Genomic DNA, 15,849 nt, shown 5'->3' on the forward strand with positions numbered 1-15,849 from the left:
GTGTGTGTGTGTGTGTTTGTGCATGCGTGTGTCTGTGTATGTGTGTGCATGTGTGTGTCTGTGTATGTGTACATGTGTGTTTGTTTGTGTCTGTGTGTGTCTGTGTATGTGTGTACATGTGTGTTTGTATGTTTGTGTATGTGTGTGTGTCTGTGTATGCGTGTACGTGTGTGTGTGTGTTTGTGCATGTGTGTGTCTGTGTATGTGTGTACATGTGTGTTTGTATGTCTGTGTGTGTGTGTTTGTGCATGTGTGTGTGTCTGTGTATGCGTGTACGTGTGTGTGTGTGTGTGTGTGCATGTGTGTGTGTCTGTGTATGCGTGTACGTGTGTGTGTGTGTGTGTGTTTGTGCATGTGTGTGTGTCTGTGTATGCATGTACGTGTGTGTGTGTTTGTGCATGTGTGTGTCTGTGTATGTGTGTACATGTGTGTGTTTGTATGTTTGTGTATGTGTGTGTACATTTTTTGTGCATGTGTGTGTCTGTGTATGTGTGTACGTGTGTGTGTGTTTGTGCATGTGTGTGTCTGTGTATGTGTGTACGTGTGTGTGTGTTTGTGCATGTGTGTGTATGTGTGTACATGTGTGTGTTTGTATGTTTGTGTATGTGTGTGTGTACGTTTTTGTGCATGTGTGTGTGTCTGTGTATGCGTGTACGTGTGTGTGTCTTTGTGCATGTGTGTATGTCTGTGTATGCGTGTACGTGTGTGTGTGTTTGTGCATGTGTGTGTCTGTGTATGCGTGTACATGTGTGTGTTTGTGCATGTGTGTGTGTCTGTGTATGCATGTATGTGTGTGTGTTTGTGCATGTGTGTGTCTGCGTATGCGTGTACGTGTGTGTGTTTGTGCATGTGTGTGTCTGTGTATGTGTGTACATGTGTGTGTTTGTATGTTTGTGTATGTGTGTGTGTACGTTTTTGTGCATGTGTGTCTGTGTATGCGTGTACGTGTGTGTTTGTGTTTGTGCATGTGTGTGTGTCTGTGTATGCGTGTACGTGTGTGTGTGTGTTTGTGCATGTGTGTGTGTCTGTGTATGCATGTACGTGTGTGTGTGTGTTTGTGCATGTCTGTGTCTGTGTATGTGTGTACATGTGTGTGTTTGTATGTTTGTGTATGTGTGTGTGTACGTTTTTGTGCATGTGTGTCTGTGTATTTGTGTACGTGTGTGTGTTTGTGCATGTGTGTGTGTCTGTGTATGCGTGTATGTGTGTGTGTGTTTGTGCATGTGTGTGTCTGTGTATGCGTGTACGTGTGTGTGTTTGTGCATGTGTGTGTCTGTGTATGTGTGTACATGTGTGTGTTTGTATGTTTGTGTATGTGTGTGTACATTTTTGTGCATGTGTGTCTGTGTATGCGTGTACGTGTGTGTTTGTGTTTGTGCATGTGTGTGTGTCAGTGTATGCATGTACGTGTGTGTGTGTGTTTGTGCATGTGTGTGTACATGTGTGTGTGTGTCTGTGTATGCGTGTACGTGTGTGTGTGTGTGTGTGTTTGTGCATGTGTGTGTCTGTGTATGCGTGTACATGTGTGTGTGTGTGTGTGTTTGTGCATGTGTGTGTCTGTGTATGTGTTTACATGTGTGTGTTTGTATGTTTGTGTATGTGTGTGTGTACGTGTTTGTGCATGTGTGTGTGTGTCTGTGTATGCGTGTACGTGTGTGTGTGTTTGTGCATGTGTGTGTGTCTGTGTATGCGTGTATGTGTGTGTGTGTGTTTGTGTGTTTGTGCATGTGTGTGTGTCTGTGTATGCGTGTATGTGTGTGTGTGTTTGTGCATGTGTGTGTGTGTCTGTGTATGCGTGTACGTGTGTGTTTGTGCATGTGTGTGTGTCTGTGTATGTGTGTACATGTGTGTGTTTGTATGTTTGTGTACGTGTGTGTGTGTGTTTGTGCATGTGTGTGTGTCTGTGTATGCGTGTACGTGTGTGTGTGTGTTTGTGCATGTGTCTGTGTATGCGTGTACGTGCGTGTGTGTGTTTGTGCATGTGTGTGTGTGTCTGTGTATGCGTGTATGTGTGTGTGTGTGTTTGTGTGTTTGTGCATGTGTGTGTGTGTCTGTGTATGCGTGTACGTGTGTGTTTGTGCATGTGTGTGTCTGTGTATGTGTGTACATGTGTGTGTTTGTATGTTTGTGTATGTGTGTGTGTACGTTTTTGTGCATGTGTGTGTCTGTGTATGTGTGTACGTGTGTGTGTGTGTTTGTGCATGTGTGTGTGTCTGTGTATGCATGTACGTGTGTGTGTGTTTGTGCATGTGTGTGTGTCTGTGTATGCGTGTACGTGCGTGTGTGTGTTTGTGCATGTGTGTGTGTGTCTGTGTATGCGTGTACGTGTGTGTGTTTGTGCATGTGTGTGTCTGTGTATGTGTGTACATGTGTGTTTGTATGTTTGTGTATGTGTGTGTGTACGTTTTTGTGCATGTGTGTGTCTGTGTATGTGTGTACGTGTGTGTGTGTGTTTGTGCATGTGTGTGTCTGTGTATGTGTGTACATGTGTTTGTATGTTTGTGTGTGTTTGTCTGTGTATGCGTGTACGTGTTTGTGTGTTTGTGCATGTGTGTGTCTGTGTGTGTGTTTGTGCATGTGTGTGTCTGTGTATGTGTGTACGTGTGTGTGTGTTTGTGCATGTGTGTGTATGTGTGTACGTGTGTGTGTGTTTGTGCATGTGTGTGTCTGTGTGTACATGTGTGTTTGTATGTTTGTGTATGTGTGTGTGTCTGTGTATGCGTGTACATGTGTGTGTGTGTGTTTGTGCATGTGTGTGTCTGTGTATGTGTGTACATGTGTGTGTGTGTGTTTGTGCATGCGTGTGTCTGTGTATGTGTGTGCATGTGTGTGTCTGTGTATGTGTGTACATGTGTGTTTGTTTGTGTCTGTGTGTGTCTGTGTATGTGTGTACATGTGTGTTTGTGCATGTGTGTGTCTGTGTATGCGTGTACGTGTGTGTGTTTGTGCATGTGTGTGTGTCTGTGTATGCGTGTATGTGTGTGTGTGTTTGTGCATGTGTGTGTCTGTGTATGCGTGTACGTGTGTGTGTTTGTGCATGTGTGTGTCTGTGTATGTGTGTATGTTGTGTGTGTGTTTGTGCGTGTGTGTCTGTGTATGTGTGTACATGTGTGTTTGTATGTTTGTGTATGTGTGTGTGTACGTTTTTGTGCATGTGTGTGTGTCTGTGTATGCGTGTATGTGTGTGTGTGTGTGCGTGTTTTAATTGTCATGTCACATTTTTGTCTCCTTGTAGGAATCCTCTGACAGCAGCAACACAACTATTGAGGATGAAGATGTGAAAGGTAGGATTAACACACACACACACACACACACACACACACACACTCATCTTATTGACAGGTGATGTGATGCTGCCTTCAGCCTACATTGTTGCATTTTGATTGAAAAAGGAAACAAATCAATAACAGGAGGAAGCGCACACAGTACAGCGTCTCTTAGGATAGAAAGAATCACAGCAGAAAATAACCAGCAGAGAGAGAGACTGTTGAGATGAAGCTAAGCCTCCCTGCTGCGCTGTCAGTGAGGGGAGGAAGCGAGGGAAGAAGGATAAATCTTGTCTAAAGGGCTGGGATAAGAATAGCGTGATGAGCTCAAGCAGCCTCACATGCAAACAAGAGATATGATGGATGGAGGTAACGAGCGGCACGCCGGCTAGATCCAGCAGGTGGGGACCATTTCTTTTTCAAAGTGGGGAGAATGTAGGTGGCGAAGCTTTGAACTCAGTGGTCTGTGGGGTCAGAGAAACATGCCGTGACGTGGCGTGGAGGAGCTTTCTGTCAGAGACATGAGTGATAAGACTGACCATGAGTAACAAGCTCTCAGGTGAGTCCAGGCCGTTTGTTAATGACCCAGGTGTGTCTACCTGAATGCAGCTGTTTGGTGCGAGTGTCACTGTGCTCATTTCATCTCTGCAGCTCGCAAGCAGGAGATCATCAAGATCACAGAGCAGCTTATTGAAGCTGTCAACAACGGAGACTTTGAGGCCTACGCGTGAGTGTAACAGTCATCATACTGATTTCACACAAATCCCCAAACAACAAGTTATATTCAGTTTTTCAGTGATACTGTTTTCAGTGGCGGCTCCAGAGTTCGTTTTTTTCCCTTGGTGGTGCAAGGCAGGAGCAGGCTGGTTCAGTCGTGGGACAACAGAGCTTTGAAGTGATGATGTCACAGGCCTTCACAACCTCTTTGATGGTTCTACACAAATGGTTACTAGGGAAAAACACACTAGAACAGCACAGTATCACCAAAAAGGTTATAGAATGAATGAATGATTTATTCAGCACACAAATTCAGCATACAAAATTGTTATCAAAAAAAAAAAAAAAAGATTTTACAGTAGCACATGTGGCTGAAAGGGTGTAGGCAGGAGCACAAGCTTATATGCACCCAGCCATTTTACCATAAAGATATAAATATATATATATATATATATATATATATATATATATATATATATATACAGGGGTGCACATAACTGGTACTCATGGTGCTCATGTGTGCATAACATTACTGATGCACAGCAGAGGGAAACACTTTCCCTACAATCAGTCATTGCTTTCCTCTTTCCTCTTGAAGTGCTTCCTTTGTATTTACTGCTGTGCATCATTTATTTTTAGCACACACAAGCACCACGAGAACCAGTTATGTGCATGCCTGTATATGTATGTCTATATGCGAGGTCTGTCAATAAACTAACGTACCGTTTTATTTTTTTCAAAAACTATATGGATTTGAATCACGTGCGATTACATCAGACAACCTTGAACCCTCATGCGCATGCGAGAGTTTTTTCATGCCTGTCGGTTATGTCATTTGCCTGTGGGCAGTCTTTGAGTGAGGAGTGGCACATCGAAGTGGACACCATTCGAGAAATTCAACTGGTTTTCGGTGAAAATTTTAACGACTGATGAGAGATTATGGTGTGATGCTGTCGCTTTAAGGACTGCCCACGGAGCCGGACGTCGCGACGCGCCCTCAGCCGCCGCTGTCTGCCTGTTTCGAGCTGAAAGTGTTATGTGCAGACGCGGGTTGAGGAGCGGACCTGCGTCTGACTGAACCCAGCGCTAAATAACCAGAAAGCGGTTCCAAAAACAAAACAATTTTATTTTTCTCCCGTGCAATAATTGGTGTACAACATAAATGTGCGTTTGTCTGGCGAGGTAAAGGACGGCGCGCTCTCCAGCGCCCAAATGGATCAAAGCTCGGCGCTTCTGGACCCAGACTCACCACCGAACACCCCCCAGGTGGATACGACAAACTGACTCTGTGAAGGATGGAAAAGGTGAGGTAAGTCAACAGCTACAACAAATATCCTTCAGAGGCACACACTATCAGCAACACATTCAGGTCTGAATTTAAGCTTTATGTAAATGAGCAGCTTCTCACAACAGGTGGAGGATCATCAGTCTGTATGCCACGGCAGTGAGAAGCAAACTGCACAATTCTCATCAATGTTCAAATATACTGCGTAACAAAATACCAAATTACTATTAACACTTATTCAGACAATCAATCACCTCTGATGTGTGCTGACAGCATGTGTCCCTCACCCGTCCTCCTTCACAGGCACGATGTGTCAAACCCAGGCGCGGTCCTCAGCGTCTCACAAACGAACGTCACAAGGTCGAGTTCCCGGCAATTCTGCTCGAATCACTCATGGCTTAAATGCAGAACGCCATCTCATTATCTGCTTCAGCTTAAAGTCTTTAAGTTTACACGTGAGCATCAGCCACAGGTGCTGCAAATCATGCTGATGAGGGTGAAGGACTCTTCTGCCAGCACCTTCTCCAAAGACAAAAACCAGTTTGCATACCACCTGGAGAGCAAAGAAAAGAAAACAACACCAAAATGTCCAGCCAAACCCCCCAACACACAACAGAAAGCTTCCAAATTTAAGCCTCTGTTGACCCAGGACGTCGTGAGAGAACAGAGAACTTTCAGAAGAGGTCGGGATCAGCAGTTTATCCGGACATTCCACTGTTAAAGGAGATTTTATTAATGAAAGACGTGCGGACGGGTCCGTGCGGACGGGTCCGCGCGTCGGGACGCAGCCGGCGCGGTGCGGCGGCACAGGAAAAACACCTCCGTGTTGATAACCATTTGTAAAAACCAGGCGGCTTTTGATGGCTTTCAGTTGAGTGAGTATCTGAGAAATTGTTTAACAGCTGGACATGTTCCAACTTGTCCTTAAGGCTTCCAACAGAGGTGTTTTTCCTGTGGTGGCGCGCAGCGCCGGCTGCATCCCGACGCGCCTACCCGTCCGCACGTCTTTCATTAATAAAATCTCCTTTAACAGTGGAATGTCCGGATAAACTGCTGATCCCAACCTCTTCTGAAAGTTCTCTGTTCTCTCACGACATCCTGGGTCAACAGAGGCTTAAATTTGGAGGTTTTCAGCTCGAAACAGGCTGACGACGGCGCCGGAGGGCGTGAGCAGTCCTTAAAGCAATAGTAACACTCCTTAATCTTTCATCAGCCCAAAAAAGTTTCACCGAAAACCATCTGAATTTCTTGAATGATGTCCACTTGGATGTGCCTTACAGTTTTTGAAAAAATTTTGATCAAGCAAAGCGCCAGTCTCTCAGCAAGTTCTCAGACAAAGGAATTCCGACGGGAGGGGTGGACCAGTGCTCACTCAAAGCCTGCCCACAGGCGAATGACGCAACCGACAGGCGTGAAAAAACTCACACATGCGCACGAGGGTTCAAGGTTGTCTGATGTAATCGCACGTGATTCAAATCCATATAGTTTTTGCAAAAAACAAAAAGGTACGATACTTTTCTCACAGACCTCGTAGACAGTTCTCAAAAACTGAGTGACTGTGCAAGGAGAAGAGTGAGGAAAGCCACCAAGACACCCAGACAACCCAGAAGAAGTTATGGGCTTACATGGCTGTGACTGGAGAAATTGTGCACAGTGCAAGCTTATAAGCACACACACACACACACACACACATATATATATATATATATATATATATATATATATATATATATATACTCATAACAACAAATGCAAAAGGAACCAAGCACAGACATTTGAGATTAATCAATGAAAATAATTTTCTCATCACAACAACATAATCGTGCACAATCCAAAAGAAATAATACCAAATCAATAAACTTAATTGACTATACTTTAACAAAAGATTATATTACTTTTATAGAGTATTCTAAAGCCTGCATAATTTAAGATGTTCAGACCAGATGTTCTAAATGTTTACACCTTTTACAGAAACAGTGATTTTTTTTAAATCATTCTTTTTAACAGTAGTTGAAGTCTTTAATTTATCAAATAATGTTCCTCTCAGATTATAACAGAAGTCTTTCATGTTAAACATATTTTGGGCATGTTGGGGTAGAAGCTTGTTTTTTGCTTTATACATGGTTTGTATTGTTCTATAATCAACCAAGTCCTTGAATTTCCGAATATTTAAACACATAAATAGTGGGTTTGTTGGCTCAGGTTTATGGTTTAATAATGATAATTCTTATGGCTTTCTTTTGCAGTTAAAATATTGAATTAGTGTTTGTGTTATAAGTGTTTCCCCAAACCTCAATGCAATAGGTTATATATTATTAATGAATCATATAAATTGATTAGAGAATATTGAGGGAGGAAATCTTGGTCTTTATACAGAATTGCGATGGATTTTGAATTGCAGGGGCTTTTGACATTTTGGATTTAACATAAATTGTGTGTGTTTTCTCGCTTAATTTATCATCACTGATAACTCCAAGAAATTTTGTTTGTTACAGTTTCAATCCTTGTCCTTCCGTGTGAAGACTCCAGACTCTGCATCCTTCTCCCACCCTGCATCCCTCTGTGCATTTCAGTTTTGCTTCTCTTTCCTCTAAAACGTCCTACCTGTGCTGTCCTAATAATCCCGACATCCCTATTCACTTCAGATTAAAATCATAGGCTCTTCAGCTTGACCACTCCCACCTCCTGTCTTTTTGTTTGTGCCACCACCTCCAAGCCATGAAGCAGTGCTGATCTTCCCTTTTGTAAACTTTCCTCTTACGAGCTTGGATAAGCGTTTCTGTCACACGTCACTGCTGCCACTCTTCCCCACCAGCTCCGCCCGCCTGCACCCCTGTCACCTCTGTGCCACACACTCCATTACTTTGGACAGCTGACCTCAAACCCACATTCACCACCTCACCATTCCATCACTCTGCCTCTCTCTTGCTGACATGTACTCTGTGTTGTTCCGACTAACTTTTTCTTCTTTCCATTGGATACTTTGACCTCTTTAGGCTCATCTCAGCTTGATCTCTGCTCTCAATACAGAGATCACAATGTCATGTGCAAACATCATAGTTCATGGAGACCCCTGTCTGATCCCCTCCATCAACCTCAAGAAGTAGCACAGAGACAATTCCACCTCTACGTGTGCCTACTGCCATAAGCTTTCCATCTGTAGTTCTCTTTCTTTGCATAAACCCATACTGCTGCTCCCGGCTCTTCACTTCTCTTGTCAGTCTAGCTTCTACTATTCTCCCCCATATGTTCAAGCTGTGGCTGATCAACTTTCCAACGGTGGTTGCAGCTCTCCACATCAAAAAATTGCCACCAGTGCACTTATTATCCAGTTGTGTGTCCAAGTCTCACACCCATACAGCAGGACAGACAGCACCAGCACCACCAAAACCTGGACCTTTGTTCTCCTGCAAAGATACCGGCATCACAAACACCTTTGTCCAACAGCCTTATGACTGCATGAGCTTTTTCCAGGAGTCTAACCCAATTCTTTCTTGGCAACCTCTTCCATCTTCTAAGTTCCTGAACACCTTCATTCAACCACTAATTGTCTTTGTCTTCGTTCCTCTAACCAGATGTCCCACCCAGTGCCATCCTAGCTGTCTCCTGCAGCATTTCAATCAATCAATCAATCAACTTTTTTCTTGTATAGCGCCAAATCACAACAAACAGTTGCCCCAAGGCGCTCCACATTGCAAGGCAAGGCCATACAATAATTATGAAACACAGTCTATGTCTAAAGCAACATAACCAAGGGATGGTCCAGGGTCACCCGATCCAGCCCTAACTATAAGCCTTAGCGAAAAGGAAAGTTTTAAGCCTAATCTTAAAAGTAGAGAGGGTATCTGTCTCCCTGATCTGAATTGGGAGCTGGTTCCACAGGAGAGGAGCCTGAAAGCTGAAGGCTCTGCCTCCCATTCTACTCTTACAAACCCTAGGAACTACAAGTAAGCCTGCAGTCTGAGAGCGAAGCGCTCTAATGGGGTAATATGGTACTATGAGGTCCCTAAGATAAGATGGGACCTGATTATTCAAAACCTTATAAGTAAGAAGAAGAATTTTAAATTCTATTCTAGCATTAACAGGAAGCCAGTGAAGGGAGGCCAACACGGGTGAGATATGCTCTCTCCTGCTAGTCCCCGTCAGTACTCTAGCTGCAGCATTCTGAACCAACTGAAGGCTTTTTAGGGAACTTTTAGGACAACCTGATAATAATGAATTACAATAGTCCAGCCTAGAGGAAACAAATGCATGAATTAGTTTTTCAGCATCACTCTGAGACAAGACCTTTCTGATTTTAGAGATATTGCGTAAATGCAAAAAGGCAGTCCTACATATTTGTTTAATATGCGCTTTGAATGACATATCCTGATCAAAAATAACTCCAAGATTTCTCACAGTATTACTAGAGATCAGGGAAATGCCATCCAGAGTAACGATCTGGTTAGACACCATGCTTCTAAGATTTGTGGGGCCAAGTACAATAACTTCAGTTTTATCTGAGTTTAAAAGCAGGAAATTAGAGGTCATCCATGTCTTTATGTCTGTAAGACAATCCTGCAGTTTAGCTAATTGGTGCGTATCCTCTGGCTTCATGGATAGATAAAGCTGGGTATCATCTGCGTAACAATGAAAATTTAAGCAATACCGTCTAATAATACTGCCCAAGGGAAGCATGTATAAAGTGAATAAAATTGGTCCTAGCACAGAACCTTGTGGAACTCCATAATTAACTTTAGTCTGTGAAGAAGATTCCCCATTTACATGAACAAACTGTAATCTATTAGACAAATATGATTCAAACCACCGCAGCGCAATGCCTTTAATACCTATGGCATGCTCTAATCTCTGTAATAAAATTTTATGGTCAACAGTATCAAAAGCAGCACTGAGGTCCAACAGAACAAGCACAGAGATAAGTCCACTGTCCAAAGCCATAAGAAGATCATTTGTAACCTTCACTAATGCTGTTTCTGTACTATGATGAATTCTAAAACCTGACTGAAACTCTTCAAATAGACCATTCCTCTGCAGGTGATCAGTTAGCTGTTTTACAACTACCCTCTCAAGAATCTTTGAGAGAAAAGGAAGGTTGGAGATTGGCCTATAATTAGCTAAGATAGCTGGGTCAAGTGATGGCTTTTTAAGTAATGGTTTAATTACTGCCACCTTAAAGGCCTGTGGTACATAACCAACTAACAAAGATAGATTGATCATATTTAAGATTGAAGCATTAAATAATGGTAGGACTTCCTTGAGCAGCCTGGTAGGAATGGGGTCTAATAAACATGTTGATGGTTTGGATGAAGTAACTAATGAGAATAACTCAGACAGAACAATCGGAGAGAAAGAGTCTAACCAAATACCGACATCACTGAAAGCAGCCAAAGATAACGATACATCTTTGGGATGGTTATGAGTAATTTTTTCTCTAATAGTCAAAATTTTGTTAGCAAAGAAAGTCATGAAGTCATTACTAGTTAAAGTTAATGGAATACTCAGCTCAATAGAGCTCTGACTCTTTGTCAGCCTGGCTACAGTGCTGAAAAGAAACCTGGGGTTGTTCTTATTTCTTATTTCTGCAGTTACTGTCCAGTCATCCACCATCTGTTTCACCTGCTCTCTGAATTGTAGAGAAGCTTGAATCTTCGACTGGGTTGCTTGACACAAGGACGTTTCGCTTCAAATCGCAGAAGCTTCTTCAGCTAAAATTCTTGCTCTGGAAGTCTGACTTCTGTCTGACTCTTGTAGAGAAGAATAAAACAGAAGCCAACAAAAGCTGGAGTTTTAAACCTAACCAGACCCCTCCTACTGAGAGGCAGACTGCTATAGGCTAGTGACTAAACAATAGCTCTAATTAGCAACTATTGTGCTCTAGTTAGCACACCTAATGACAGGACAGCTGTCCCTCTAATGATGGGATGGATGCCTTTCTGATGGCTCCCTTGATGACGTGAATGACTCGTTACCATGAACAAAAGACTGAAACTCCTTTGACCTGAGTATCCCATTGTAAACAGGGGATAAAGTGTGTCTCAGACCCCCTCCCCGGTTAAGGCTGGGTTTCAAATGTTTCACAAAGAATGCCTCCTTGACCCCTCTCTCAAACCATTTCTTCTCTCTGGCTAATATTTTAACTTCCTTATCTGCGTCAAACAACCCAGTCCAGTCGAAGATTCAAGCTTCTCTACTATGGAAACCACCTGGACAACTGACAGCCTACACAGAAACATTGCTGTCTGAATCCCACACAACAATCTTCCTTGGTTCCTCACCTCAAATGTCATCAAACCTCCAGCCATCCGATGCTGTCCTGCTACCCCCCCTCCCCCCAGTATTTAAATAGCTATTTTGAAGAGCTGTACTCTGACATCATGCTGCATGTTTTTTACAGAAAAATATGCGACCCCGGTCTGACCTCGTTTGAGCCTGAGGGCCTGGGAAATCTGGTGGAGGGAATGGACTTCCACAGATTCTACTTTGACAATCGTAAGACGATGATAATGTTTTTATTTGCTGTATTGTTGAATTTAAACAGTCCTGTAAATGTTTTTTTTCTCCTGTCAGTCCTCTCCAAGAACAGTAAGCCCATTCACACCACTATCCTGAACCCTCATGTGCACATCATCGGCGAAGACGCAGCCTGCATCGCGTACATCCGTCTCACTCAGTTTGTTGATGGGCAGGGCCGTGCCTGCTCCAGCCAATCAGAAGAGACCAGGGTATGGCACCGCAGAGACAGTCGGTGGCAGAACGTCCATTTCCACTGCTCGGGAGCTCCTGCTGCCCCACTGCAGGGATGAGGTACAAACACACAGTCAGGGTTAGTGGACATGCAGCCTGACATGCAGGTGATGATGTCAGGATGTAAGTGTACATCATGAAAAGTATTTCATCCAACCACAACATTCCAGTGTGAAACCAAACTAACCAGACCAAATATATAAATGTGAACCTTGGTTCAGACTTTCAGGATTTGGGTTTTGTCTGTTTTTATTTCTTTGCGTTGATTCATTGTTTAGTCTCTTGCTGGGGTTTTTCCTGTTTGGGTCTGTCTGTCCCTTTCTCTCTTGTCTGTCTCTGCTGGCTCTTGGTGGTGGGTGTTTCCCTCTCTGTGGTCACACCCTCTTTCTGGAGCATTCCACGCACACCTGCTCTTAGTCTTCACCTCATCACCTCGGTGTATATAAGCTCCTCATTTTGCCTTGCTTCCTTGCCAGATTGATGCACCTAGTGCCTTCTCTCCAGCTCTGTTTTGTGTATTCTCAATCTGCTTGCCTCACATGTGTTACGAGTACCTGCCTGTATCCTCGACCGCATGTTTTGCCTGATGTTTTTGCTTTTGTTACTCTTGTTGGACTGCCTCACTGTGTACCGGACGCCGTTTACTGTTTCAGTAAACTGCTTTTACTTACAGAGCTTGTCTGAGTCCTGCATTTGTGTCCAGCGTGACCTATTACCCAGACCTTATACATATATATATATATATATATAGATATATCTTTTTGAAGGATCCTTGGGTACCACTGGAATGACTTTGTGATAAACGAGTGGTTACTTAGAGAGACTAAGATGAAGAGTAATACTTGCATTTTGAGGGAACATGAGCTTCAACATGTCTTCCATGTTTTTCTCTGTGCATGATCCAGCACATGGTGCCTCAGTGTTAAGGAGCCCATTGGCTGGAGAAGTCCAAGGGGACGCCCACATTTTATCAGGCTGCAACAGATAGATGGTTACTTTGGAGAGGTGGAGATGGACCACTTGTGTGCCTGAGTGGTTGTCGTCCAGGATCCAAGGCAGTTCTTTGATATTCTGGATTCAGTGAAGTATGAAACAGTGCTTGCTTCCAGACTTCACTTGACTCCAACGACCTTGACCTTTGCCAAAACAAACCGTGTGCTTTCTGGGGTTGAGCATCATCCACATGTCGCGTTTGGGGGAAAGGATGTGGGAGGAGTCGGAGAACAAAACAAATGCTCAAATTGTAGTATGATTTTAAATGTTTTCTCAGCGAACCAAAGGAAACACTTTTCTTTGCAGGAATGTGATTCCGATGAAGAGTCAGCGAGGAGACGAAAGGGAGTGAAGCATCGAGAGAGAGAGAGGCGCAAGTGGATGGACTGTCCTTCAGTTTGTCCGAGGTGTTGCTGGTTGCTCTGCGCTCTGCACGCCCTCCTTCTTCTCCTCTCTCTGTCAACAACAACAACAACAGAGCGGGCGGCTCATCAGCCACAAACATTTTAGCCCATCCTGTCTTCAGTCGGCCTGTGATTGGCTGCACACATGCGGGGAGTGTCCTCAGCTCCGTCAATCAAAGCCTCTCACGTGCACTGTCACCCTTTTATTCTACTTCTTGTTAACTACTGCTACTATTACTCTGGCTGCAGTTTCTGGTTGTGCTCTTTCACGTGTCCAGTATCTTTAATCGTATTTTAAACCCTCTTTCCAGTCCGTTGTTGTTTTATATGAAGAGTATGACTCGTACCCGTGGCTGAGTTCCTGCACGACTGCCTGCTGTGTCGCATGAACGTATCCAACCACACGTCTCACACTGCAAATCTGAAATGGCAGATTTAACACCCACAGAGTTAAAAGTAAGGACTGTAATAGTGGTTCCAGGTAAACCCTGGATGAGTGTTAAATTAACACTCACTCATACCTGCTGGTTCATATCCAGTTACATACTGTTGGAATTGATTATTGACAGTTACTTTTCTCATTGCATGATTGTTTTTGCCGATGCACCAGCACGTGCATAAAGATGCTACTTCTGGGTTTTATCACACTTTTCCAAAGAGCTAAAATGTTAAAATTTCAAAAATGTCTTCTGTTAAAGAGTGTGACAGACTGTTCATGGTTTCATGTTGTGGAGGAGATTCAGAAGGAGGCTTTTGCTCCTGATCAGCCCCCGTTCAGACTGGGGTTGGCAGTCCATCTCCACGTGGAGTCAATCCGGATTGCTCTCTATCCGGATAGAGTTCAGACCTGTTTTTTTAAATCCAGCTCATCCTACAAACTTGAGCTCGATTGAGTTGCTTGTTTGTGTGAAGCGCCTTGAGACAGCATAGTTGTGATTTGGCGCTATATAAATTAAATGAATTGAAATTGAAGCCGAAAGAGATGTGTCTGGAAGTGTGAGAGCGGGAGTGTGTATGGATCTGTGTGTGGGAGCGCGGGTTTGTGTGAGCAGCAGACGGCACTCCACAGAAAGGAGGTAGCTTGCTGCCAACAGCACTGCAGCAGCACTCAGTTCCGCCACAGTGGAGAGGACGCTGTGGTGGCATGAACGTAGTGAGGAAGTTTGATGTCATGATCCTGAAGGTCACCAGATTCTAGCCACATTCACGTTCAGGCCTCTGAGAATCTCACTCAAATAGAAAATAGATATATATTTTATTGTCCACTTTCACCTAATTTTACACAAGATTACAATCAGATTATTCACTATTTTCCGATTTATTCCAATGTCACAATTTTTTTTTTAAATGTGTTTACAACTTTCCCAATTGCTTACAGTGTTGTAATGTAACAAAGTAGAAATACTTTGTTACTGTACTTAACTAGAATTTTGACATCTCTGTACTTTGTTATTTACATTTCTGGTGACTTTCACTTTTATTCCACTACATTTCCTCAATTAAATGTATACTTTTACTCCGATACATTTCCCTTAAACATCTTCGTTACTCGTTACTACAATATAAAAGTAGAATAAATTTGACTGGGCAGTGCCTGTTTACAGAGGTGAGGCAGGAGTGCAGCTGTGCAGCGGGACACAGTCCTCTGCAGCAGGAGCGCAGCGCCTTCACTAATAAAACTGACCGGAAAAATGATCATTTCTCTACAGTGATTGTGGACGCACTGGTTCTGATTTAGAAACGGCACATCCAACAGTTTATTCATCAGCCTCTGTCAAAGCCGTTTAAAGATGTCAATCATGACTACCAAGACTCTTGTTGCAGGTAAGAAAAGAGTCGTCTGCCGTTTAATTGACACAGTGTGGGTTTTTCTTTCATTCCTCATAACGTGCTTTCCGTGGGGTTCTGTGGTGTGTTGGAGAACTTATCCCGTAGCTGCATTCTCCTGTTGCAGGAGAAAAGTTCTCCTAAGTTCTCCTGCAGCAGAGGAATTTGACAGACCTTTCCTCCAGCTGCTCCTGCAGCTTTCCGCACAGCGTGCTGCAGGCTCGAGTTTTGTAGGGGAGGCTGGGGCCATTTTACCCCTGAAAATTTATAACTCTCTGAAACACTACTACCTGCATTTTGAGAGCCAAATTTTGTGAAGCAGTAGCTCAAAATGGTTTTAAAATGTTTATTCAAAAAGTCAAAATCGATATTGGATTGGATGTAATCAAAATAATCAATTCTGAATTTTAAGAATTGGAATCAATACCCAGCCCTACTTTGCAGTGGTTAGTGGTGGTGATGTTTTCATACTTTTCCTTAAATTTGGCACAACTATGTAGCTACAAATGACTGTTGTGTTTAACAGAAAAGTGTGTGTGGGATCCAGGAAAAAGAACGGCAACATTATTTACAGCTGCATCCATCCAGCTGTCGCTCACTCATCCAGTCACCA

At 43.3% G+C, this 15,849-nt stretch overlaps 1 protein-coding gene across 1 annotated transcript in view; it reads left to right on the plus strand.

The window, feature by feature from the left end:
* Nucleotides 1-13,973, plus strand: part of LOC117529195 (calcium/calmodulin-dependent protein kinase type II subunit beta) — a 180,496-nt gene extending 166,523 nt beyond the window's left edge. The window contains exons 18-22 of the mRNA XM_034191899.1: nt 3,236-3,284; nt 3,918-3,993; nt 11,663-11,757; nt 11,836-12,072; nt 13,312-13,973. Coding sequence (XP_034047790.1) covers nt 3,236-3,284; nt 3,918-3,993; nt 11,663-11,757; nt 11,836-12,071 — 456 coding nt within the window. The 3' untranslated portion in view covers nt 12,072; nt 13,312-13,973. The remainder of the gene's footprint in view (nt 1-3,235; nt 3,285-3,917; nt 3,994-11,662; nt 11,758-11,835; nt 12,073-13,311) is intronic.
* Nucleotides 13,974-15,849: the final 1,876 nt, after the last annotated feature.

The sequence above is a fragment of the Thalassophryne amazonica genome, chromosome 17 (genome assembly GCF_902500255.1).
Source record: "Thalassophryne amazonica chromosome 17, fThaAma1.1, whole genome shotgun sequence".
In the NCBI taxonomy this organism is placed as follows: domain Eukaryota; kingdom Metazoa; phylum Chordata; class Actinopteri; order Batrachoidiformes; family Batrachoididae; genus Thalassophryne; species Thalassophryne amazonica.